General features: G+C 39.0%; 1 protein-coding gene across 1 annotated transcript in view; it reads left to right on the top strand.

Moving 5' to 3' along the window:
• The window catches only part of ABCB10 (ATP binding cassette subfamily B member 10), a 43,455-nt gene that overhangs the window by 13,566 nt on the left and 5,044 nt on the right, over positions 1-24,845 (top strand). The window contains exons 3-10 of the mRNA XM_021000435.2: positions 3,583-3,785; positions 9,370-9,504; positions 10,332-10,478; positions 12,009-12,144; positions 16,340-16,435; positions 16,559-16,768; positions 20,005-20,084; positions 22,834-23,014. Coding sequence (XP_020856094.1) covers positions 3,583-3,785; positions 9,370-9,504; positions 10,332-10,478; positions 12,009-12,144; positions 16,340-16,435; positions 16,559-16,768; positions 20,005-20,084; positions 22,834-23,014 — 1,188 coding nt within the window. The remainder of the gene's footprint in view (positions 1-3,582; positions 3,786-9,369; positions 9,505-10,331; positions 10,479-12,008; positions 12,145-16,339; positions 16,436-16,558; positions 16,769-20,004; positions 20,085-22,833; positions 23,015-24,845) is intronic.

Here is a 24,845-nt window from a genome sequence, read left to right on the forward strand (position 1 = left end):
TTAGTTCAACAAGCACTCATTATATGCTTACTTCATAAGGCATTCTGCTGGGCACTGGGGATACAAAGACGAAATAGAGACTGTTATCTGCCCTCAAAGAAGGAAAGAATGGTAACAACTAGGGGGAGAAGAAAAGACCTACATTCTCAAATGAGATAATGTAAATAAAGAATTTTATAAACTGTAAAGCCAACGTAAATGTTAGCCATTATTGTTATTACTTTTGCAGGCTATGGTTTTCTAATCAATATTTCCTGGAACTTTGAACATGAAGCACATTTAGGGATAAACCCCAGCCTTTGTTCATTTAGTTTTATGTTTACTCTTATTTTTTATATGACCATCATTTCCTTGTATACTGAGTCTTCTCTAATCCTGCCCTACCCTAAATACACACACATACTTAGCCTTCTGTTTTTTAAACATTTCTTAAAATTTTCTGATTTTAAAAAACATAAAGTAATATGAGTATTTCTGTGTATAGAGTGGAACAGAAAAAGATGACCCTACATGAAACTATGGATCTTTATTATTTGCAGCTTGCTTTTCTTTTTTAAAGTATATAACAAAATCAACCTGTAACTTTCAAAGCTGTCCTGCTTGTCTGTTTTCTACTGTTCTTCCTTCTATACTCTTGTATGTTTAAAAAAAAAGTTTCAGTGAGCCTCTTCCTTCCTTCCTTCCTCCTACCTTCCTCCTTCCTCTTCCTTTTCTCTCCTCCTCTCTCCCTCTCTCGTTTTGTATTTGTATTCCCAGTACCTCCCATAGTGCCTGCCACATATTAGGCACTTAATAAATGCTTCTTAAATAGAAAGCCACCAATCAAAACAGAGATATGATCACATATTCCCTAGGAATTGTATTCTGGCATCTGTGTGAAAGATGGATTGGAGAAGGGAGGAAAAGGAAACAGGCTAATTTGAAGGCTATAGTGGTCCAGGAGAGATAAGAGCTTGGACTATAGTCACAGCCATCTGAATGAAAGCTAGAGGAGATTGGATGTTGCAAGGCCAGAATTAACAGAGTTTCACAGATATTTGTGTGAAGGAGAAGAAAGAGTCAAAGATGAGGCCAAGGTTATGAACTTGGGTGACTGACGAGAAAAGGGTTTAAGGAGCAATAATAGAAATCCTCAAGGGAAGAGGTGTGACTTTAGGAGGGGAAGGTGATGAGTTCACTTTGGCCATGTTAAATTTGAGATGCTGGGGTAACTAGGTGGCGCAGTGGATAGAGCACCAGGCCTGAAGTCAGGAGGACTTGAGTTCAAATCCAGCCTCAAACCAAACACTTGACACTTACTAGCTGTGCAACCCTGGGCAAGTCACTTAACCCCAATTGCCTAAAAAACAAAAACAAACAAACAAAACAAATAAATTTGAGATGCTGCTGGGATATCCAGGTAGTGAGGCTCATCAGGCATCCTGCCCTCCTAAGAACTTGCAGCTTACATTCTAGGAGGCGGATAACACTACAAAATAGATGGCTGTAATACCTGTTATTTTGTGATACATGCTTTCATTACAGAACAGTTCTATGGGCAATTTTAGAGGCAAGACTGTTGACGAGCTTAGTTGTGAGGCAGCAGGGAAGGCTTCTTGGAGGAGTTAGCATTTGAATTGGGCTTTCAAGGAATTCAAAGAGTAAAGACTTGGGAAGGAGCTTAGACTTAGGGAACAAACTGGGCAAAGGCAGGAGGAAGGGGCTTGGAGTCAGAGAGTAATCCATTTTGGAGCATATAGGAAGGGAAAGGAAGAGTATGGAATAGCATCAGATGGTGGAGTACCTGAAATGCCAGGCCCACTGAGTTGGAGTTTTCTGCAATGAGCATTACAGAATAGTTGGAAAATTTTGAGCAGAGAACAGACCTTCCTGACCAGAAGGCTGCTAATTCATCTGTGTGACACAACCCCTGTAAGACTGAAGGTTCTATAGGGGCAGGAATAATGTTTTAATTTTTTTGTCTCTCTCAGCACCCAATACAGTATCCTGGACATAGTCATTACTTAATAAGTATTGTTGAACTTATAGGTCTTGATGACTGATTAGATAGGAGAGGCAAAGGAAAAGGCAGAATCCAAGATACCTAAGAGTTTTGAGCCTGGGTGATAGGGAAAAGCATAATATCATTGAAAGAAAAGGGGAAATATTGGGGAAGATCCAGTTTAGGCTGGGAGTAATCTGAGTGAAGCTTTTCGAGAGAAATCTAGTGTCCTGAATGAGAGCCAGTCCCACTGTAATTAGCCCTGGTCAGATCACCTCTGCAGTTTGGTTCAGCTCTAGGCACCCTACTTTTAGAAGAGACACTGACAAGCTATAATGTATCATGACTTCCCTACACACACACACACACACACCTGCTACCACCACCAAATTAGTATGATGAGGAAAATGAAAACTACTTCCATATAATGTCCACTTAAAAGAACTTGAGGATATTTAGCCTCAGGAAGAGAAGACTTAGAGGAAGCATGGCCGCGACTCACGTTAAATATTTGAAAGTTATCAAACAAAAGAAGGATTATACTTATTTTGTCTAGACTTGGAAGGCAGGACAAACTAATAGTTAGCATTTATGTAGCATTTTAAGGTTTACAAAGTAATGTTTGTCTTATTTAGTCCTCCCAACAATTCTAGGAGGATGGTAGTGTCACTATTTCCATTTTACAGATGAAAAAGCAGGCTGATGGAGGTTAAGGAACTTGCCCAGGGTTATACAGCTAGAAGTGCCTGAGATGGGATTTGAGCTCAGGTCTTCCTGATTCCAAATCCATGCTTCTGTCAACTACTACCACCTAAGTTTCAGCCTACTCTAAGAGCATCAGCTCCTAAGAGCTGAAAATGAAATGGATTGTTGGGAACTAAATGACAACAGATTGCTTGAGACGGTGATGCACTCCCTTTGCTAGTGGTGTGTGAGCATGCATTGGACATCTGCTTGTCTGAGATACTGAAACAAGGATTTGTGTTTTAGGTACACATTAAATTGGTCTAATGATCTCAAAGATCCTTTCTGGCTGTAAGATTATATGTGTAATTCTGCTCTACAAAGAAGAATAAAAATCTTTGTTAGTTCATCCTTATTTAAGCAATACATCCCTCTTTTAGCTTCCGTAGACTATATTGTTATTAAAAGAAAAACAGTTTTCCTTTCCAATGACCTAGCAAGTTTAGGTTTTTTGTTTTTGTTTTTTTTCTCCAGACTTTTAATTTCCCCGATATAGGGAACTCTGAGTGAGGCAATTCCCCCTACCAATGCATATCTATAACTGTTTTCCAATTTATAGGATCGGAGAGGTGCTTAGAAAACTGAAGATCACATAGCCAGTGTCAAGTGCAGAACTGAACCCAGGACTTTTGAGTCCACTTTGGGCACTCTGTCTGCTATGCCGTGCTGCTGCAAGGATGAGCACTGTGTTGGGATATTCTTCTTCTGCCATGTGAACAAGCGAAACTTGTTCTGCCAGATGCTGTCATAGCAAGTTGAATACCGCAGTGAATCTAGGCTCAATTGCTAGTTGGTTGTTGGACATTTCAGTAGAATGATAATTGTACCTGATGTGCTTCTGTTCTGTTTTTTTACAGGCCAGCGCATCGTGAATAGATTGAGAGGGAACTTATTCTCCTCTGTTCTAAAGCAAGAGGTTGCCTTTTTTGACAAGACCCGGACAGGAGAGCTGATTAACCGCCTGTCCTCAGACACAGCACTTCTGGGGCGCTCAGTCACTGAAAATCTCTCTGACGGGCTGAGGGCTGGAGCTCAGGCCTCAGTTGGCATCGGAATGATGGTATGTTTTCTGAGATCACGTTTGGTACATTCAGGACCAGGGCTTCTATTGGGCGAGAGGCTTCACTGAGCTCTTTCTGATGAATCTTCGAAGCGTTCGCTTAGCCCAGAGTTCTGACTTAAACTCTCTACACAGAGAAACTGCAGTGATAAGTGCTAACAATTCAGAAAGAGATGAGTAGAACTAACTTCTCATTATAGGCTGCCACTACATATTTTCTTCAGCCTCTACTTCCTTTCTCAAGGAGTCTTCTGAAAATGCTGCTCTCCCTTTTTCAAAGGACTAGGCATCAGGTATATGCCCTGCACCCTGGCTTTCCCAGGACTCTGCACCCAGGGCTTAAGGATAATAAAGGTAAGGAACACTTCATGTAGTGACAAATGTCAGTTTAATCTCACTGGGAGAGAAAAGCCCTGGAGCATTCCATTTCTGTTTTGCAACATGGTGACAATTTTCTCTCCTTTTTTTCCCCCCATAGGAAAAAAGGTGGTAGTGTGTTGTCTGTTTGTAACTCTCCAATTCCAGTACAATTCCATATAAACGATTATTTAAGTACCTGTTCTGCCGAGGCACTGTGCTAAGCCTCTGGGAATACAGAAATCACACAAGACAGTCAGCTTTTGCTCTTAAAGAATTTGGGATCCAGTTGGGGAGATAAGGCATGGACAAATAATTACAATGTAATACAAATTAGACCATCCTAGTGAAAAAGGAAGTCCAAGGAAAGTGAAAGATTAGAGCAGTTATGTAGTGGATTTCCCCTGAGTTTATCTAATTACTTTTGAATAGAAAAGCTTATCTCAAAAAATTAGAAACTAAGTTGCAAACCTTTTAAATATTTAATACTTTGTATTTTTTTTTCTTTCTTACAGAATCTAGCATTCAGCAACACTTCACTTTCTCTCTTCCCTTTCTTTCCTCCAGTCCACAGGAAAGTTTTCATTCTACATGTTGTATTTATGATGGAGACTATAATCTTTTATTAGTAAATGATTTTTCAAAAAAAATTTTTTTTTAAGCTTCATTTTCCAGCTTATTTGTGCCTTAAACAGCCTTCAAGGGCAAAAACACTAAATCACAAAACCAAATTTCCTGGCAGCTCAGAGAAGGAAGGACTGTTCAGTTCTATCCCATTCCATTCAATAAACATTCAGCACCTACATTGTCTAAGGCACTGTTACCAAAGTTAACCTTTTGGCATTCATTCTCTTTCTCAGTTGAAGGAAGAAGCCTGCTGAAAGGGGCATGTACTTAAATAGTCTTCTCCAAATATCTCAGGTGCATGCATAGTTTTTAGGTAGGGTGCAACTTTTCAATACTTTCCCTACACAAGAAAAATTCTGTTCATATTTAGTAATTGGCTAGAGGTAAGCTGATAAGGTCAGCTTAGCTACCTCATTTCTTCCTTAATTATGGAAAAAGTGGTAGAGTAGTATGATCTGAGGGATACAGCAGTAGTTTGGGAAGCTACTGGGCTGCAACTAGAGTTCTACTTAGGACTTTGCATCAAGTCCATTGTGTGTCTGTAGTCTGCCTTTGGGAAAAAAACCTGGTCTATCAGAAACTTAATGAGTTGCATTTAAAGAACTTAAAAAGTAAACAAAGCAACACACTATAGAAAGGCAGGAAACTGTGTAGACCAAGGAAGGAATTAGTAAGATGGAAAACAACTGAAAGCAACTGAAGTGATAAAGGAAACCAGGAACTGGTTTTTGAAAGGACACAACAGTTCAGTACTTATGTGAAGCTGATATATGAGATAAATTATCTCTAAAGACCAAGCCACTATTAATATATTTAATTAAGAAAATGAACAATTCTAATTACTGAAATTAGAAACATGCCCAAAGGGGTGATCACAATGAAAGCAAAATTAATAAAATATTCAGACTTATGCTAAGGTATTTGATAACTTAAATGAAATGGGTAAGTATCTCCAAAAATATAAAATAGCCAAACTGACAAACCAGGAAATGGATAACCTACATAGACTGATCTGAGAAGGAAATATCGGACCTGCCTTTAATGAGCTGCTCCACAAGTGAATTTTTTCAACCCTTCAAAGAACAAACAGTATCTTTATTATGTTGATTGTTTCTGTTGACGTTTTAAGTTTAGGAGTGCTGGGACCCCAAAATTATGACAGGCTCAGATTCTTACAATCCAGCCAATTGCTCACACATGTTCAGATTCCTTAAGAGTCTGGCTAATATGGCAGATCCTTAATAAACCTTGTCTTTGGCTGAAAGAAGGCTTTGGTCGAATTCTTTCGAACAGAACCCAAGTGTTGTGATCTTGGGGTCCTAGCACTCCTAAATCTCTAGACTTCATCAGTCAGATTCTTAAAGAATCTAAACATTTATGACACTCTTAAGGATGAGTGGGCATGAGGAAGTCTCAGCCCCTAAATGGTGGCCAGGCTGGATCTTATATACAGAAAGAGTATGAGAAGGATCTAGGAGTGTCTAAGTAGTTTGGGGTGACTGGAGAAGGAGCTGGGAGAAGGGGGTATCTTGATGGGAGTGGGCATTAAGCTAGGGTGACTAGAGGAGGGTCTAGGGAGGATCTGGATGGGAGTGACTGGGAGGTTGAGTGGAATCTAGATAGGATCAAGGGTAGGAAGTAGCCAGGGGCCATCTTGAGATAACAGACAATGGAGGGCTAGGCTCAATTAGGGCAACAAAGAATTGGGAGATTGGGCTGGGCATAGGCGATAAGGAAAGGCCAGTTGATAGGACTATAACTTCAGGCAACCTTTCAAGGAAGGGGTTTTTAGGGGGCTGTTTTGGGCCTTACCCTATGAGTGTCTACGAGGGCATGCTACTAGATTCTTTCTTTGATGAAAGTGGGGTTTTGTTTCACAAGCCTGACAGGAATGAAAATTATAAGCCAAGATCATTAATAAGCACCAGTATAAAAACATAAGATAAAGTGTTAGCAAATATGTAATTAAAAAAATTGATAAAATATATCAGAAAAGTATTGTGAACAAGTAGGATTTATACCTGTAATTCAAGGACAGTTTAGTATTTAGAAGGGGAAAAAATGTAATATCTGTAAGAAAAATAATTCAAATAAAGAGGCTTTTGATAAAATAAAACATTTAAAAATTAGGAGTAAATGAATTTTTTTCATAATGATATGATTACCTCATTGAAGATAATACTTAATGTATAAAATGGGAAAACAAATAACAAAATCACAGCATTTCAGACTGGGAAAGGCCCTCAGAGCCATCGAGTCCAACCTGGATATGAACCAGAATTTCCTCCACCACTTACTTGACTAGGAGTCCTCCAACCTTTGTCTGATGACCTCCATCAAGGTGCAGCCCTTCCTGAGGTGGCCCATTCCATTTTTGGACAGTTATAATTTTTTGAAAATTTTTTTTTATGTTATGCCTAAATTGCCTCTTTGTCACTTCCACTCATTGCTTCTAATCCCACTCTCCATAACCATGTTGAACAAGTCTAAGATACCTTGCATGAAATGACATTCCTTCAAACACTTTTGAAGGCAGATTTCCTCTCCTCCCCCAAACCTCCCCACATCTTCTCCAGGCTAAACATCTCTAACTCCCTAACTGTCCTCCTCCAGTGCTTCCCACAGTGCTTGGCATGTAGTAAGTGCTTAATAAATGTTTATGGAGTGACTGGCTAGTTCTTTATCATCATCTGGTTGTTCTCTCTGATTTACCAATGTCCTTCCTAAAAAGTGGAGCCCCAAAATGAACAAAATACTCTGATCTGATCAGAGGAGAGTGAGGTAGGATCATCGCGTCTAGTTCTGGACACTTCTCATTGTGTAGTCTTTATAATAGAAAATTACATGAACTTTTGGGGACTATCATAGCCCATTGTTGACTCAGTGAACTGTACAGAAATGCTCAGATCATTTTCAGATGAACTATAATGTCCAGCCATGTTTCTCCCATCTTGTATGTAGGGAGTTTTTTAAAAGCAAGAATTAGTTTATATTGATCTCTATTAAATGTCATTTTTTGAGAGGCAGGATGGTATGGTGGATAAAGAGCTGGCTTCTGGTCGGGAAAATCTGTATTCTAAAGTTCTCCCTCTGGCTGTGTGACCCAGGGAAATTGCATAACCTCTCTGTGTCCCCAGGAAACTCTCCAAGAATATTAAGCTTCAGAACAGTTGCCGATCTGCATTGATACAGGGAATTTTCCTTATGAGAAGTCCCCTACATCAATAAAATCACATCTAGCCTGGCCCACACCCCAAAAAAACCCCCATCTTATTTGATCTGGCCCAATATCCTAGCCTGTTAAAATCATTTTAGATGTTGACTCTGTTATTCAGTGTGGTAACTTCTCCTGCCAGTTTTGTCCCAAACTTGATTGTTTTGCCCTCTATGCCTTTATCCAAGCCATTCATGAATCATTAAATACTCAAGCTTTTATTAAGCATCTACCATATGCCCAGTACTGTGTTAATCATTAAGATGAGAAATGTAAAAGTGAGATAGTCCCTGCCCACAAGAGACTTTCATTCTATGAATATTAAACAATATGGGGCCAAGGAAAGATCCTGGGGGCAACTCTGCTGAGACATTGCTCCAAGCTGAAACTAAACTATTAATAACAATAACTACTTTTTCGGGTCTACAAGTTCAAATACTTTGAAATCTACCTAATTACTGTCATTTAGCTTTTAATTCTATCTTAGCTTCCAGAGGTATGAATGGGCTATTTTGTCAAATTAGATAAAACAATAACAATTCACAGGGAAATAGCAGCCCAGTGGCATTGTAATGCACAGAGTGCTGGGCCTGGAGTCAGAAGCACCTGAGTTCAAATCTGGCCTCAGGCACATCCTAGCTGTGTGACCCTGAACAACTCACTTAACCTTGGTTTGCCTCAATTTCTTCATCTGCAAAATGGGGATAATAATAGCACCCATTTTCCAGAGTTGTGAGGATCAGATGAGATAATGTTTGTAAAGTATTTAACAGTGCCTAGCACGTAGTAAGTGCTATATAAATGTTTGTTATTATTAAATGAGATTCCATTTTTGATATTTAATAGATATGAAGATTGAATAAAAATCATTTTAAATATCTTAAAATTGAAAGTCCCATTATAAATACAATTTAATTATGTGATATTGTATGTTTCCTTGAGACTACTTTGTAGAATTTTTGGAGAAACAAAATCACTGAAGAAAGCAGAAATGTACATTTTATTTTTTTCTTTATCTGGACAAAAGCATATTTTATTTTTGTTTTACTTATCTGAAGTTTTACTGAAGCTTTTTTTTTGGTAACATCACAGTAGTATTTATGAATAGACCCTCTCTTAATCCTCTCCCAGTGGTCTTTCTTTGTAATAAAGAAAAAAACAATAAAACAAACTCAGCCAACACAGACTATATCTCGTAGTCACCATATACAACACCCATATCCCCCCATCTTTACAATAAAAAGGAGATGCAAGAGGTATTTATTTTTTCCAAAAAAAATTTTTTTGATAAAGAAAAAGTAGATCTGGTATACTTACATTTGTATTGTAGTGGCTAAGACTTTCTTCAGAACTGTGTGAAGTGTTCCCCTTTTTCTGTTTCTGCAGTTTTTTGTTTCTCCCAGTCTGGCTACATTTGTTTTGGGTGTGGTGCCTCCTATATCTATCCTAGCAGTGATTTATGGACGGTATTTACGAAAATTAACCCAGATGACTCAGGATTCCCTTGCACAGGCCACACAGGTAAAGCTTATTCCTTCCTCTTTATTTCTTATAGATAAGGCTTTAGAAAATAGGGACCCTGTGCAATTTCAGTAGCTACAGGGGAAAGGTGTTGTGGTCACTTGACTATAGGGCAAGAGGTTATGCTTCCATTCTTCTAATATCTTCCTTTCTTATAGAGCCCCATTCAGCTCTCAGGAGAGGGACCCTAATTGCCACTCACATCTGAAGATGGATTCAACTTGGCAAAAAAATAATATGAACTTCTCACTTCCCCACATTATCTCCATTACTTTTTTTTTGGGGGGGGGGCCAGAGAGGGTAGGCCATAGTCAATGAGTATATGATTTTTTGGGGGGGAATCTGCTTTGTAAATTTCCAGGTAGTTCATATAAGTCTTTATGTATTTTAACCATACTTGATATTTGTCATTATTGAATGCTTTGTAGTATTCCATTATGCGTTTCTGCCGTAGATTTTTCAACCAGTATATAGATGTTGAACATTTAAATTGTTACTAGTTTTTCATAATTTAAATAGTGCTATGATGACTTTGAATAGATAGCTTTCCCTTCCTTTGTGATAATGTTCTTAGGGTAAATTCTCAACTATGGGAAACAGTTTTTGAAAAATTATGTTTTAATGTTTAATAGAATTGCATTGATATTTTTTGTCTTTACATCACCTAGATATCCCCCATATCTCTTTTCTCCCACTCTCCTACTTTTAATTTGAAAAAACATTGGAACTCAAAATTGTCTTTAAAGATTAGCAAAGCCATGCTACAGTTTTACTCCTAGAAACTGTTGGAACATGACTCTTAACAAAATGTTTGTTGTCCCACCCAGCTAGCTGAAGAACGGATTGGAAACATAAGAACTGTCCGAGCTTTTGGGAAAGAACTGAATGAAATAGAGAAATACACCAGCAAAGTGGATCATGTGATGCAATTAGCAAAGAAAGAGGCATTTGCTCGGGCAGGCTTCTTTGGAGCAGTAAGTAAATCATTTTTTGGAGGTGAAGAGATGATATCATGTTAGAATTATGGTGGAAATATGCAGTCTTCTGGCACAAGTCTGAGAAGGTCATTTCATGCCATGTCAGGGTTAAAAATCCTTGTATTTAAAACTCTGGATTGAGAAGGAAATAAAACCCCAGAAAGACTACAGTTTGGATTTTGGAGAGTTTGGAGACTGGGAAACATACATAAGAGAGATTAAAACAGGTGAGAATTACAGATTAATAAACTACATTAATAGGCCAGACTAGTGCTATCCACAGTTAACACTAAGCATGTATATCTGAGAGGGAGCAGAGCATAGTGAATAGAGATCTGATCTTGGAACCAGGAAGGTCTGCATTCAAGCACTACCGCTTACCCTTCCTCACTTGCTGTGAGGCAGGTCGTCTTAGTGTTTTAGAAAGCTTTTTAAGAGTCTACTTCAAAGAGAAGGTACCAGTTTGTGCTGGTAGAGGAAATGCTTCACCAGAAGCTCCCTTTACCATTGAAATCACAAGTCCAGAACCATCGATTACACACACATACATGCGTACATATAGATAGCAGCTAGGTGGCACAGTGAATAGAGCACTGGGCCTGGAGTCAGGAAGACCTCAGTTCAAATCTGGCCTCAGACACTTACTGGCTAGGTGAACCTGGGCAAGTCACTTCACCCTGTTTGCCTCAGTTTCCTCATCTGTAAAATGAGCTGGAGAAGGAAATGGCAAGTCCCTTCGGTATCTTTGCCAAGAAAACTTCAAATGGGGTCACGAAGAGTCAGACACAACTGAAAAACAACACATATGTATCCCCATCCCATTCCATATATGTGTGTGTGTGTGTGTGTGTGTGTGTGTGAGATATATGTATGAGTGTATATATATTCCCATCATTCATATAGAATTTTCCCCATCCCATAAATATATATGTATCTCCCTATCTCATCCCATATATACATATATATCCCCACATATATATGTATCTCCATCCCATCCTATGTATGTGTGTGTATATAGATATACACCCCATCATATATATGAATTTACCCACCCCATGTATTTATATGCACATATATATTCTTGTATATATACACACGTACATTCATGCATATATACATATATACACCTTGAAGTAACAGTAAGTCTCCCCTACAAAGTTATCCCTTGCATCAAAGAATAAAAAAGAAAGATGAATAAAAGCATTTCAGTGAAACCAACCAACCTGTCAATGATATCCGACAAAATATTTACTGTCTCCTAGCCCTCTACTTCTGTGAAGAAGTAAAAGAAGTACATTTTCTCTGTTCTACTCCAAGGCCAAGGCCATTAGGGTTTGGTTTTTGTTTTTGTTCTTTCCACCAAATTAAGTCTTATCTTTATATTTTGATGATAAGATTACTTCTGATATTTACACAGATGGCATTTGAGAAAAGGTTTTTTGTTTGTGGTTGTTTACTACTCAGAATGTTTCATGGTGACACATCCATTTGTTTTGACTTGATTTCTGTGTATTTTTCCTTTGACAGACAGGATTTTCTGGGAATCTGATTATACTTTCTGTCCTCTACAAAGGTGGATTGCTGATGGGCAGTGCCCACATGACAGTGGGTGAACTCTCTTCCTTCCTAATGTATGCTTTCTGGGTTGGAATAAGCATTAGTGGTAAGTAATATAAAAAAAGATTTTTAAAATTCAACACTGAAATAATGGACTTAGAGGGGGAAAATTAACTAACTGTACATGAAATAAAAGCCAATGATTCTGTCACCATCTCTTCCTTCCGTCTAATTTTTTCCTTTGTCCTGCTCTATCAAAGCTGTCTGTTTTTGCAGCCGTCTGGAAAAAGAAAACCTGTCTGTCCTGCCTAACTAAAAGTAAACAGGACTAGCCCTAGGCAAAATTGTAAGGTCAGGGAAGTTTTCTTTCTTGACCTTCTTCTCCCTTCTTCTCCCCACTAGGGGATCCTTCTGTGTACTTCTGAATTTCCATGCCTTCCTGCCTTATTCATGCCCTCCCTACTAGCAAAACTTCGGAAGATCTGCCAAGCAGTCATAAATACTTGTTGAATGATTGGCTGATTATGCTTTTACTGCAGCTAAGTTACAGTTGTAACCTTAACCTAACCCTTGACTTCTCTTCCTCCTTTTGCACCAAGATTCCAAAATGTATATTTTTGTTTATTTCCTGGCATTATTTTAATGTAATGATTTTTCAAAATGTAACATCCTAGACCCTCAATCCACTGCCTCCCCTATTATTTCTCAATCTGCTTATATATTTTGTGACAGAGAAATGTGTCATTGAAATACAGCCTTCTTATTTTTCATAGAGTTATTGTTGTGAGCATACATATGTAGATGTGATAATGGTGATAGATGTATATATATGATATACATATACATACATATACATATACATGCATACATATACATATACATGTGTGTGTGTTTCATAGAGTTATCAAATTTTGTCTCAGATATTTCTATCCCTGACTATTGATTCCAGCCTGGCAAGTTCACAAGTAGTTTTTTTTTTATTTGTTTGTTTTTGTTTTTGTTTTTTTGGCTAGGCAGTGGGGTTAAGGCAGGGTCACACAGCTAGTAAGTGTTATGTGTCTGATTCCGGATTTGAACTCAGGTCTTCCTGACTCCAGGGCCGTGCTCTATCCACTGCGCCACTTAGCTGCCCCTCACAAGTAGTTTACAGCCCCAAAACATGGGAAAGTACTGTCCTGTCTTTTCTGGAATCACTTGATTTAGCCATTTGACTAGAGTATGGTGCCAAAGAGGCCAAGATTATGAATTATCTCCATTTCATCTCATGGCTACACAGAGTATCTCAACTTTGACCAGCTGGTATTATAAATGTATGCGGTTGTCATAAATGAGTGCATGAAAAAGCGTTTATTAAGTATTTACTGTGTACTGTGCTAAGTGCCAAGATAGAAACAAAAAAGGGAAGACAGTCCTTGCTCTCAAGGACTTAAATTGGGGAGAAAAGAAGGAAATGTCTGGGGAGTCACAGAAATAAGGAGTTGATGTACAAGGCCGTTATTTGACTTGCTGTCATCATAAGGAGTATTTGATAAGAGGAGGGTGTGTTTGGTAGGAGAGCACAATGACACAGGAGACCTGCCCATACAGCTGACTAGCTATGGGACCTCAGTTTCCTCAAGTGAGAAATGAAAAGTGCGAATTAGATTATCTCTGAGGTCCCTTTCACCACTGATGCAAGTGTGTCTCGCTTGGTGCAATCAATAATCCTTGAGAAATAGATGCATTTGATTTTGGCAAAGTTTATTTTAAATGCTTTAAGGAGACTTGGAATTTACAAGAATCCTCTGGTGGGCCTATAAAACAAAAACTCTAAAGTTTAAAAACATTATTGTTTAAAGCTAATGTGCATATGCTGGAAAGACAACCCCAAGCACACATCCTGCTAACAGTAGATTAGTAATATCCTACAAAGGACAACATGTTTATTTAAGAGACCCGTAAGTATTGGTGCTTTCACAATGTGGCCTACTTAGGCCAACTGTGGTTTATCCACTTAATGGATTGTGTCTTTCTTAAACATCCATCTAATAGCATATACTGTTACTGAGGAAGAAGATTGTAAAAAAAAGAAGACTGGCTTCTGGGGCTTTTTTAAAAATGTTTTGTTTGTTTATTTGTTTTTATATTAAGCTTCAGGCCGGCTTTTACATAGTCAATTTTTTAAAATTTTATTAATTTATTTTCATTTATCAATAATCACTTCCATATGCTTTTTTTTTTTTTGGGCTAGGCAATGGGGTTAAGTGACTTGCCCAGGGTCACACAGCTAGTAAGTGTTATGTGTCTGAGGCCAGATTTGAACTCAGGTCCTCCTGACTCCAGGGGCAGTGCTCTATCCACTGCACCATCTAGCTGCCCCATATGCTTTTGAGTTTAAAATTTTTCTCCCCCTTCCTCCCCACCACCCTCCCCAAGACGGCGCACAATCTGATATAGGCTGTACCTTTACATTCCTATTAAACATATTTTCACATTAGTGGTGCTGTAAGTAAAAATTAAAACCAATAGGAGGAACCATCAGAAAGAGGAAATGAAACTCAACAGAAGAGAAAAAAAATAGCAATTCAGCTTTCATAGTTCTTTCTTTGGATGTGGATAGCATTTTCCATCACGAGGTCTCTGGAGATCCTTGTATTGCTGGGAAGGGTTAAGTTTATCGATATTAGTCATCGCATAACGTGGCTGTTGTTGTGTACAACGTTCTCTTGGTTGTGCTCATTTCACTCAGCATCAGACCATACAGGTCGTTCCAGGTGTTTCTGAAGTCAGCCTGTTTATCATTTCTTATAGCACAATAGTATTCCATTACATTTCATATACCACAACTTGCTCAGCCATTCCCCAATTGATGGGCATCCTCTCAATTTCTAATTCTTTGCCACCACAAAAAGAGCTGCTATGAATATTTTTGTACATGTGGGTCCTTTTCCCATTTGTGTGATCTCTTTGGGATATAGCCCTAGAAGTGCTTTTGCTGGGTCAAAGGTTATACATGTTTTTATGGCCCTTTAGGCAAAGTTCCAAATTGTTCTCCAAAATGGTTGAATCATTTCACAACTCCACCAACCACGCATTAGTGTTCCAATTTTCCCACATCTTCTCCAACATTTATCATTTTCCTGTTTTGTCATATTGGCCAGTCTGATAGGTGTGATGTGGTATGGGGGGTTTTATTATTGAACACTAATTACATGATGCTTGGAAGATAACTTCTGAAGAGGTTGCTTTGAAGTTTTGGTTTCTTTTAATTCCTTTTGTCTTTTTTTTTTTCAGGGAGGTGGTTCAGACTTGCAGTTCCATTAGTATAGGCCAATGGTTCTCAGCATGTTTTATATCAAACTCCTTTAAACTTTTCAAAAAAAATTATTGAGTTCGCCCCAAAGAGCTTTTGTTTATGTTGGTTATAGCTATCTGTACTTACTGTATTTGAAATTAAAATGTCTTAGTATTATAAAAAAAAAGTTTTGACCTTGCAGATCCCCTGAAAGGGTTTCAGAGACCCGCATTTGACCCTGGACCATATTTTGAGAACTTCTTGTACAGGGAATTAACAGTGATAAAACTCCCTTAACCAATGTAGATCACTTACTGCTCTGTACCCTAGAGTATTAGAAAGTTTTCTGGGGCACTGAAAGATTAAGAGACTGCCTAACATTTATTCAGTGAAGATGTGTTAGAGGTCAAGTCTGAACCCAGGGCTTTTTGACTCTGGGACTGGTTTTCTTTATTTCATAACATGCTGCCTTTTTCTCCCCCTACTTTCAATTCTTTACTCTACAGAAATGAGATCTTTGTGATTTCTTGGCTTTCTCTTTAGACAGATAGGGAAATATTTATATGTATATATGTGTATGTATGTATATATACATATATGTGTATGTATATATACATATACATACATACACACACACACACATATACGTGTGTGTGCACGCATGAGTGAAAAGTACAATTTTTTACCCATAGGAAGATTCTCTCTTAACCTCAGTTTTCTCAGTTGTAAAATGAGCTCTTCTTATACTTAAGAAGTACAGGATAAATACACAGATGCAGACACTTGCACACAAATGCAGTTAGGTTTTGGGTCAGCTTGTCTTTTTATGTCTTGCTGATATAACTTTAAAAAGAGCTTCTCTAAGAAATAAATGCGATTATGGGATGAGAATCATAAACTGTAAAAGGGCATGAGATTTTCACATGAAGTTCTGATTACATAGAGTTGCTGATGTTCCTAGCAGTTTCTGGGAAATCATTATTTCTTGATGTTATTTCAAGTTTGTATTTCTTGTTTCCCACCCCAGGCCTGAGTTCTTTCTATTCAGAGATGATGAAAGGCCTAGGTGCTGGAGGACGCCTCTGGGAGCTCCTTGAGAGAAAGCCAGTACTCCCTTTTAATGGTGGGTTTACATTGGGTTCTCTTGGGGTTTAAAATGGAGTTCGTTCAAGAATTTGGCAGATGTGACTTTTGTCCCAAGTTGGATTTTCTATTTAAATGACTTATGTCTTGCTTTCTATTTCAGAGGGTACTTTATTAGATGAAGAAACTTTCCAGGGCGCTCTAGAGTTCAAAGGAGTAGATTTTGCTTATCCGGCTCGCCCAGAGGTGAAGATTTTTCAAGATTTTAGCCTTTCAATTCCATCTGGATCTGTCACAGCACTGGTTGGCCCAAGTGGTTCAGGGAAATCCACAGTGGTATCACTTTTATTAAGGCTATACGATCCTGTCTCTGGTAAGTAATATATAGATGGAGAAACTTTAGAAGGTAGAAGAACTTGGGTCCTTCATTCTCTCCATCCGTGCTCTGAGTGAGGACAAACTGAGGGATGATAGGATCATATAGTTAGAGTTGGAAGGGTCCTTAGAGGCCATTGATTCCAGCCTCCTTTATTTATAGTTGGGAAAAATGAAGAGCAGAGAAGTTAAATGACTTGTCCAGGATCACACAGGTCACTTCAGAGGGGGTATTTGAATCCAAGTCTTATTACTCATAGGTTGAGTACCCTATCCAATATACACCATGCTGAATCAAACTCCAGATGTCACTTGCCCAACAAAATGATATTTTAACCAGTTTGGTAGCTACCTTGTGCAAGAATTCCCCAGTAGGCATAATATAGTTCTCTATATTTCTGCATCCTCACATTTTGAATGGCTTAGAACTGGAAGGAACCTAAGTATCTAATCCAGCTCCCTTATTTTATATATGAGGTAGCTGAGGCCCTAGCAGCTCAAATGACTTGACCAGTGTCCTGCAGTTAATGAGTTGCAGAGCCAGGAATTGAACCCAGGCACTCTTTGTCTTTGTAAATCTAGTCTCATCATTGTCTCTTGGGGGAGGTCTGAGCTTTTGTTCACTTGGTCTTCCTGCCTGGGAAGAGGTCATATGTAGATGTTACCGTCAACACTAATGAGAACCCTCATGAGGCCATCTACTTCATCTTCTCACTTGTAAGCTGAAATACACCGAAGTCATTATGGGAAGATGTTCCTCAATGTATTCGGAGAAAAAAATTCACCTCTTCGTGCCTGAGACAATTCTAAGACTGTGAAAAGCTGCAGAATAATGTCAAATATGGAATTCCAGAGGGAATTTCACAGTTCCTCATATTAGTGAAAACACAGGTCCAGACCAAAAAAGATATGTTCACATCTTCTTTAGTGTAAAAAGCTTAACCCAGGGACAGGAAGTTATTTTTAAGGTATAACCTAAGTCTTCTTAACAAGCTACAGCAAGCATTCTGCCCAACCCCAAAGCAAGATTATTGGGAGAAAGGGTAAAAAATATAATAGGCTATTTAATTCCTGGTGAACTTTGAAGGTTGATAGTACTTAGCCCGCTTTCCTCCTAATGAAAATGCTACTTACTTTGAATGTGGATCATAGTATGATTTTAAACTCCATGTCTCCAGTCTAAAAATCTGGAAATTATTTTCATGAGCTGCATTTTTTAGCCTTTGAAATTAGAGATGGAAAAATGCAGTTGAGTCCAGTTTTCAGACACATTGCTAAAGTTCTATGTTAGCCAAGAGTTCAAGAAAACCTGGACTCTGGCTATGTCAGCCCTCTCACTGATATAGTTATATATTTTTAAATTATATGTGATTATCTTAACTCATTTTTCTTTATGTCAGTCATTTAAATTCAATTTTGAGTTTCTTTGTAAATAAAATTTAAATTCAAAAGGTCTAGTTTTTCTTTTTTTTTTTTGCTTATAGTTTAGAGTTGTGTAACTTATTTTTAAAAAGTACTTTAAATACTTTCAGCACACCTGGGCAGATCTCATCAGTGGTTAATATCTTGTTATTGTTATTCATTCATTTCAGTCATGATGACTCTTTGTGGCCCTATTTGGGGTTTTCTTGGCAAAGATACTGGAGTGGCTTGCCATTTCCTTCTCCAGCTCATTTTACAGAAGAGGGACTGAGGCAAATAGAGTTGGTGACTTGCTCACACAACTAGCGTCTGAGGCTGGATTTGAACTCAGGAAGTCTTCCTGACTTCAGGCCCAGCACTCTGTGCACTGTGGCACCACCTAGCTACCCTTTTATTAACTTATGACAGTAATTGCCACTCTATATATAATTGGCTCAAATCTCTCGATTATTATCTTGAAATATTGAAGTCTTTTAACTTTTCATAGTTTCTGTCTTATTTCCCCAAAGATATTTTTATCCTCCCTTATCACAGGGATTATATACACCACTTGGTATCCCACAACTCCGCTTAGCCCAGTTCCTCTAATATAGGAGGTACACCATAAATACATATTGATTTTACTTTAGACTGAGAAAACAGGTAATCTGAGGCTTTCTGACTTAGTGCTTCACTGATTCAACCCTGTTGGTTAGCTGTGAAATTAGAAAAATTTTATCTGTACTTATCTCTTCCCTAAGAAAGAAGAAAGGTGTCCTATGACTCCTGCATGGAGTCATACTTCGTACTAAGACTATGCAGAGCTGGCCCAACCTGTTGCTACATTTTGTGGCCATTTAAGTAGACAGTGATGGAGTTGGCTCCTGGTGTGTCCAGATCCATTGAGCAGCAAGTTGTGCTGTCGTGAGCTTTACTGGACTTCACCTGAGGCTTTTTCCTCTACAGAACAAACACATTGAAAACTTGCCTCCTCTTTCCATGAATTTTTGAGTTCAAGGATTTCCTGCCAAAGAGAGACTAAGATCTTGAGGCAGTGTGATATGGTGGAAAGAGCGCTGGCATCAGAGGACTAGCTGGCTTTGTCTCCTACTCCCTGTGTGACCTTGGAAATTCATTTAACCTTTCTGGGCTTGTTTTCCTTATGTGAAATTAAGGAGGTTGGACTAGATGGTCCCTTTAAATAATAAAGCTATGATCCCATGGTGTTTTCCATAATTTAATGTGACTACAAGTTTGGCACTCATTATAATTGTGAACAAGTGTTACAGTGAGTGTCTTGCTCAACTCACTGGTTGTTCTTTTTCCTCTGTCTCAAGAGGAGGGTAAACTGAGGGATATCAAAAAGTTTCCAGTTAATTAAATGTTTAAATCCAGAGTTTACATCATCCCAGATGAGGACAAGAGAGAACATAACTTTGACTTTTTTTTTTTTTGCTTTGTGGTGAGGCAATTGGGTTAAGTGACTTGCAGTGTCTGAGGCCAGTTTTGAACTCAGGTCTTCCTGATTCCAAGGCCAGAGCTCTATCCATTGCGCCACCTAAGCTGCCCCTTTGACCTTTGTTTCCAGAGGTGTATCTTGATAACTTTTCTTATCATCAACAAATACTGACTGAAGGACACTGCCCTATGGTCTGGAGCTAATTCTTGCTAAAATTTTAGGTTCTCTTTGGATTTGATCTGTGAAAAACTTGAGTCTGAAATTTCCCCACAGAATTCTTCCAGTATATATTCTGGGTTGATCATTAGGATCAAGAAATTCTTCAATTCTTCCTGATGTATTTTCTGCCTTCTCTCTCCCTGACTTTGCAAAAGGAAATATCACTGTCGATGGTTGGGACATCCGTCAGTTAAATCCGGTCTGGCTGAGATCTAAGATTGGGACAGTGAGCCAGGTATGGAGTGATGACAGTCTGTTCCGTTTTTCCTGTGGATTCTTTCATATATGTTCCTTTGCTGTCATTTGTTTTCAATCTAGTTTGCTACCTTCCTGTAAGGAGGAATAGAAGTTTCACTGAACAGTTAAGCCACTGTCTTTTGTTTAAGCGTTCAAGAAGTACAATTCCATGAAACCTGGGGTGCCTTCACACAGATGTAACACTAAATTTTCACCGGGTACTAGAGGAAGTGATACTTCTGTGAGGCAGCCAGTCCTGAGGATGACAAGAAGAGTTGAAAGGGCAGTCAGTATGTGTACAATGATGAAAGAGGGAAACTTGTTTTATTTGCTTTCTCTGTCACCAGATCTTATTCTGGATAAAATGCTTCAAAGACTAGCGAGCAAAATAGATGCGGAAAATGGATCTCCTTAAAAGGCAGGGATTGTCATTGTCAGGTGTATGTATATTTCAGGTTGTGGCTAGGTATCTCATCATTTCCCTTTGCTTTGAATCAAAGCCAAACAGCTTTGGAAATGCATTGTCAGGTAAACCAAAATTCTTATAATTGCTCAACATCTGCCAGCTCTCTGTTGCTGGAATGGCTGTTGGTAAAGTTATATGAGAGGAGAGCAAATAATAACAGTAGAGAGGGGAACTAGATATGTAGTTTCATTTATTATCTAGGGAGCCCCCAGATGAGGAAGTTTTCTCTACTAGTGTACACCAGCATCTTCTTTCCGACTTACGGTCTTAGTCAGTGGTTAGAGCACTTGCCCACAAAGCCATTATGGGTCAGAGGCAGAACCTGATCCTATCTGTGTCCACTACAGCAGAGATGTCAGACCTAAGGCCTATGGGCCCCCAGTGCAGCCTGAGTCAGATTAAAATGTAATTATGAAATATTTAACAGCAATAAATAAAAAAACCCAATAAGATATGGATTACATTACATTTTTAATTCTCATTTTATGTTACTTTTGAAATATATTTTCATTTTGTTGAATATTTCCCAATTACATTTTAAAACATTTTTAGCACTAATTTTTTAGTTTCAAGTTCCAAATTCTATCTCTTCCTTCTGCTCCTCCCCCAGCCCTTGAGGAAACAAGCTATATAATATTGATTATACATGTGAAGTCATGCAAAACTTATTTCCATATTAGCAAGATAACATTACATTTTAAAACTAAGTCAATATGGGGCTGGCAGGGATCCTTTTATATGGATTAGTGGCCCCGTTTCTACTTAAATTTGACACCACTGCTCTCTAACCATGCTTCCTCTCAATAATAAATAATAATAGCTAGCATTTACATAGCACTGCAAGGTTGGCAAAACACTTTGCATATATTTTATCTTATTTGATCTTCACAACAGCCTTGTAAGGTAGGTGCTTTTGTTATCCTCATTTTACTGCCGGGGGGGGGGGGGGGGAGGACTGAGGCTTGAAGTTAAGTGATTTGCCCAGGGATCGCATAGTTAATAAGTGTCTGAAGCTGCATTCGAATGCACATCTTTCTGACTTCAAGTGCAGCACTGTATCCACCACTCTGTGGAGTTTAAATTTGTGTTTCTCAAATAAAGCCGGCTATGTGAATTCATGGAGAACTGTGAAATAGAAAGAAGAAAACTAATAATATCCTAAAATTCCTTTGTAAACACTTACTTTTCTTTAATAAGTGCTGAACATGTAATGCTGACTGAGTAATGGCTATATTTCAAACAAACATTTAAGTACTTAAGGTCAGTTATTTAGTTTCAAATAACGGTCTGCCAGTGTCTGAGACACATGTGATATTTTTAATGAATTAAATTCGTTTAGCACTTTCCATGCCTCGGTTGTGTATAATAAAGTGACAGCATTTGCATCATGCTTTATGTTCACATGGCACTTTTATGTATGTATAGTCTCTCATTAGATCCTCTCAGTAATCCTCTGAGATAAACAGAAACACAGCCTGACAATCTCTGCTTTGGTTTTGTGGTTGTTGTTGTTGTTATTGTTGAGTCGTTTCAGTTGTCTGACTCTTTGTGACCCCATTTGGGGTTTTCCTGGCAAAGATACCGGAGTGATTTGCCATTTCCTTCTCCAGCTCATTTTACAGATGAGGAAACTGAGGCAAACTGGATTAAGTGACTTGCCCAAGGTCACACAAGTGTCTGAGGCTGAATTTGAACTCAGGACCACGAGTCTTTCTAACTCCAGGCTTGGCCTATCCACTGTGCCACCTAGCTATCCTAGTCTCTGTTTTACGCAGGAAGAACAGAATCTCTCAGAGATAAAGTGACTCGCTCTAGGTCATATTCCTGAAGCCCACCACTTGGAATCGGGAGTATTTGTGCCTATTTAGAAGGGGGAAATTATGGAGCCATGAGGGGCTCAGTTGTGCAGGAAGGTGGTAGGGGAGCTAAGTTTGTGAGTGTAGAAATGGGGCACAGAGATCTCCATTCCTTGGTGGCTGTGCTGTTGATATTCTTGGCACTGGTGAGTGTGGAACCTAGAAGTGGGTGTGACTGTTGACACACGTGTGCCTGCCAGCATCAGGAGGTATCTGACACTAGCTTAAAGCTCCAGTGAGGCCTGTCAGTCTTCTAGTAAAGTAAGCGGATTTCCTTCACCTATCATTGCCTTCCCTACTCGCTGTCACATGTCCTGAAGACTTGATGTGCAGCAGGCACTTGAAGTGCATGCTTTGTCATATTTAGCGGAGACGTTTGCTGACTTCTGCTGCATCTACAGTAAGTGATATGTTTGAATCTGCAGGAGCCGATTCTGTTCTCTTGCTCAATTGCTGAAAACATTGCGTATGGTGCGGACAACCCTTCCCTGATGACTCGTGAAGAGATCCAGAAAGTTGCTGACATAGCTAATGCTGCTACTTTCATCAACAATTTTCCCCAAGGCTTCGATACTGTGGTTGGGGAAAAGGGTGTTCTGCTTTCAGGTATGTCTTTGTTGACTTTTGAAGCAAAAAGATTGGTCCTCAATTATTTATTGCACAATTTTGTGGCACTTTGTATTTGACAGATAGGTTTGAGTCACTATATTTTGGTTTATAGTACGCTCAAAAATTTCTGGAAAATCTGTTGTGTGCATAAAAATAAGCAAACAAAAATAACCCAAAAGGATCCGTAAATTGTTATTATGATTCGGAACCTGATGCCTTAAGGCCACAGGTTCCTCATTCCTGGTTGAAGATAAAGATATTTTGTAACTTGGCACAGTCTGTGAGGACACAGATTCTAGAGAGGCCTAAGACAGATTAACTTGCTCAAAGTGAAGGACACAATGAATCAAAAGCAGAATTGGGATTCAGCATTTTCCCTTTCCTGGCCTGTGTTCTACCCGCTGAACTAATAAGAGTTTGGTGGCTGGATAAAGAGAGACAGAAGGCCCACCATCCTCGATGCCAGATCACTTCTGGAATGCCATCACCTCCAGGATCAGATAGAAATCCTCTGTTGGGCTTTCAAAGCCCTCCATAACCTGGCTCCACCCTGCCTTGTCAGTCTTCTTATTCTTCACTCTCCTCTTTGTATTCTTCGGTTCGCTGATATTGATCTCCATCTCCTGACTGCAAGCATTTTCATTGGCAGTAACCCATGCTTAGAATTCTGTCCTTCCCCATCTGTCTCCTGGCTTCTCTAACTTCCTTCATGTCCCAGCTAAAGTTGTACCTTCTGCCGAATGCCTTTCCTAATCCCCCTTAATCTTAGTGCCTTCCTTGAGATTATCTTTAATTTATCCTGTGTGTATCTTATTTGTATGTAGTTATTAGCATGTTGTTTCCTTCATTAGACTGTGAGCTCCCTGAGAGCAGGGACTGGTTTTTGCCTTTCTTTATATCCCCAGCACTTAGTATAGTACCTGGCACATAGTATGTGCTTAATAAATGCTAGTTGCCCGACTACTGAGTTCCTTCTGGATGTCATACTTCCAGCATAGATAACATCTGGAGGATGCCACCCAGGATGATGTTTGGTGTGGAAACTGCCATATGCAGAGGAGCTGAAGGAATTGGGAATGTTTATCCTAAAGAAAAGAAGACTGGGCTTGAGGGAATTTGCAAAGGAACTGTCATGTGGAAGAGGGACCGGATTTCTTTTGTATTGTTCTATATGGCAGATTGTATAAATGAAAAAAAGCACTTATTCAGTGCCAAGCACTATGCTAAGAGCTGGAGATACAAACAGAGAGGCAAAAAAGGCCCAGCTTTGAAGGGGTTCATAGTCTAATTGGGAGAAACCACACACAAAAGAATGTTCAGGGCAGATGAAGAGGCCCTATGTTTCTGTAGCAGTGGAGATAGTGAGGTCCAAGAGTCCAGTGAGTACAACACAGGCATGTAGGCATGTTGGCAGATCAGATATCAGTGCCCAGGGTGTACAGGGTACTATTGCCAGGGCAGATGTTAAGGTCCAGTGTTTCACAGTGGGATTAAGTGACTTGCTCAGGGTCACACAGCTAGCAAATGTCAGTGTCTGAGGCCAGATTTGAACTCAGGTCCTCCTGACTCCAGGGCCACTGCTTTATCCATTTTGCTACCTCGTTGCCCCATATTCCTCCATTTTACCAGAAGGGTTGTAGTTGGCTACTGCTTGGTAATATCATCTTTGGCAAAAAAAATTCAATATATAATTGTTCAAACACTTTGTAGTGGCATTAATTAATGTTAAGGTGTCCATAAGGTTGGTGATCTTCATTATTTATTACCAATAATAATATTAAATACTTCATATGTGAATAGCAGTAGTATTGGGCAGCTAGGTGGTGCA

Source organism: Phascolarctos cinereus, unplaced genomic scaffold (assembly GCF_003287225.1).
Source record: "Phascolarctos cinereus isolate Bilbo 61053 unplaced genomic scaffold, phaCin_HiC Scaffold_5;HRSCAF=322, whole genome shotgun sequence".
NCBI classification, from domain to species: Eukaryota; Metazoa; Chordata; class Mammalia; order Diprotodontia; family Phascolarctidae; genus Phascolarctos; species Phascolarctos cinereus.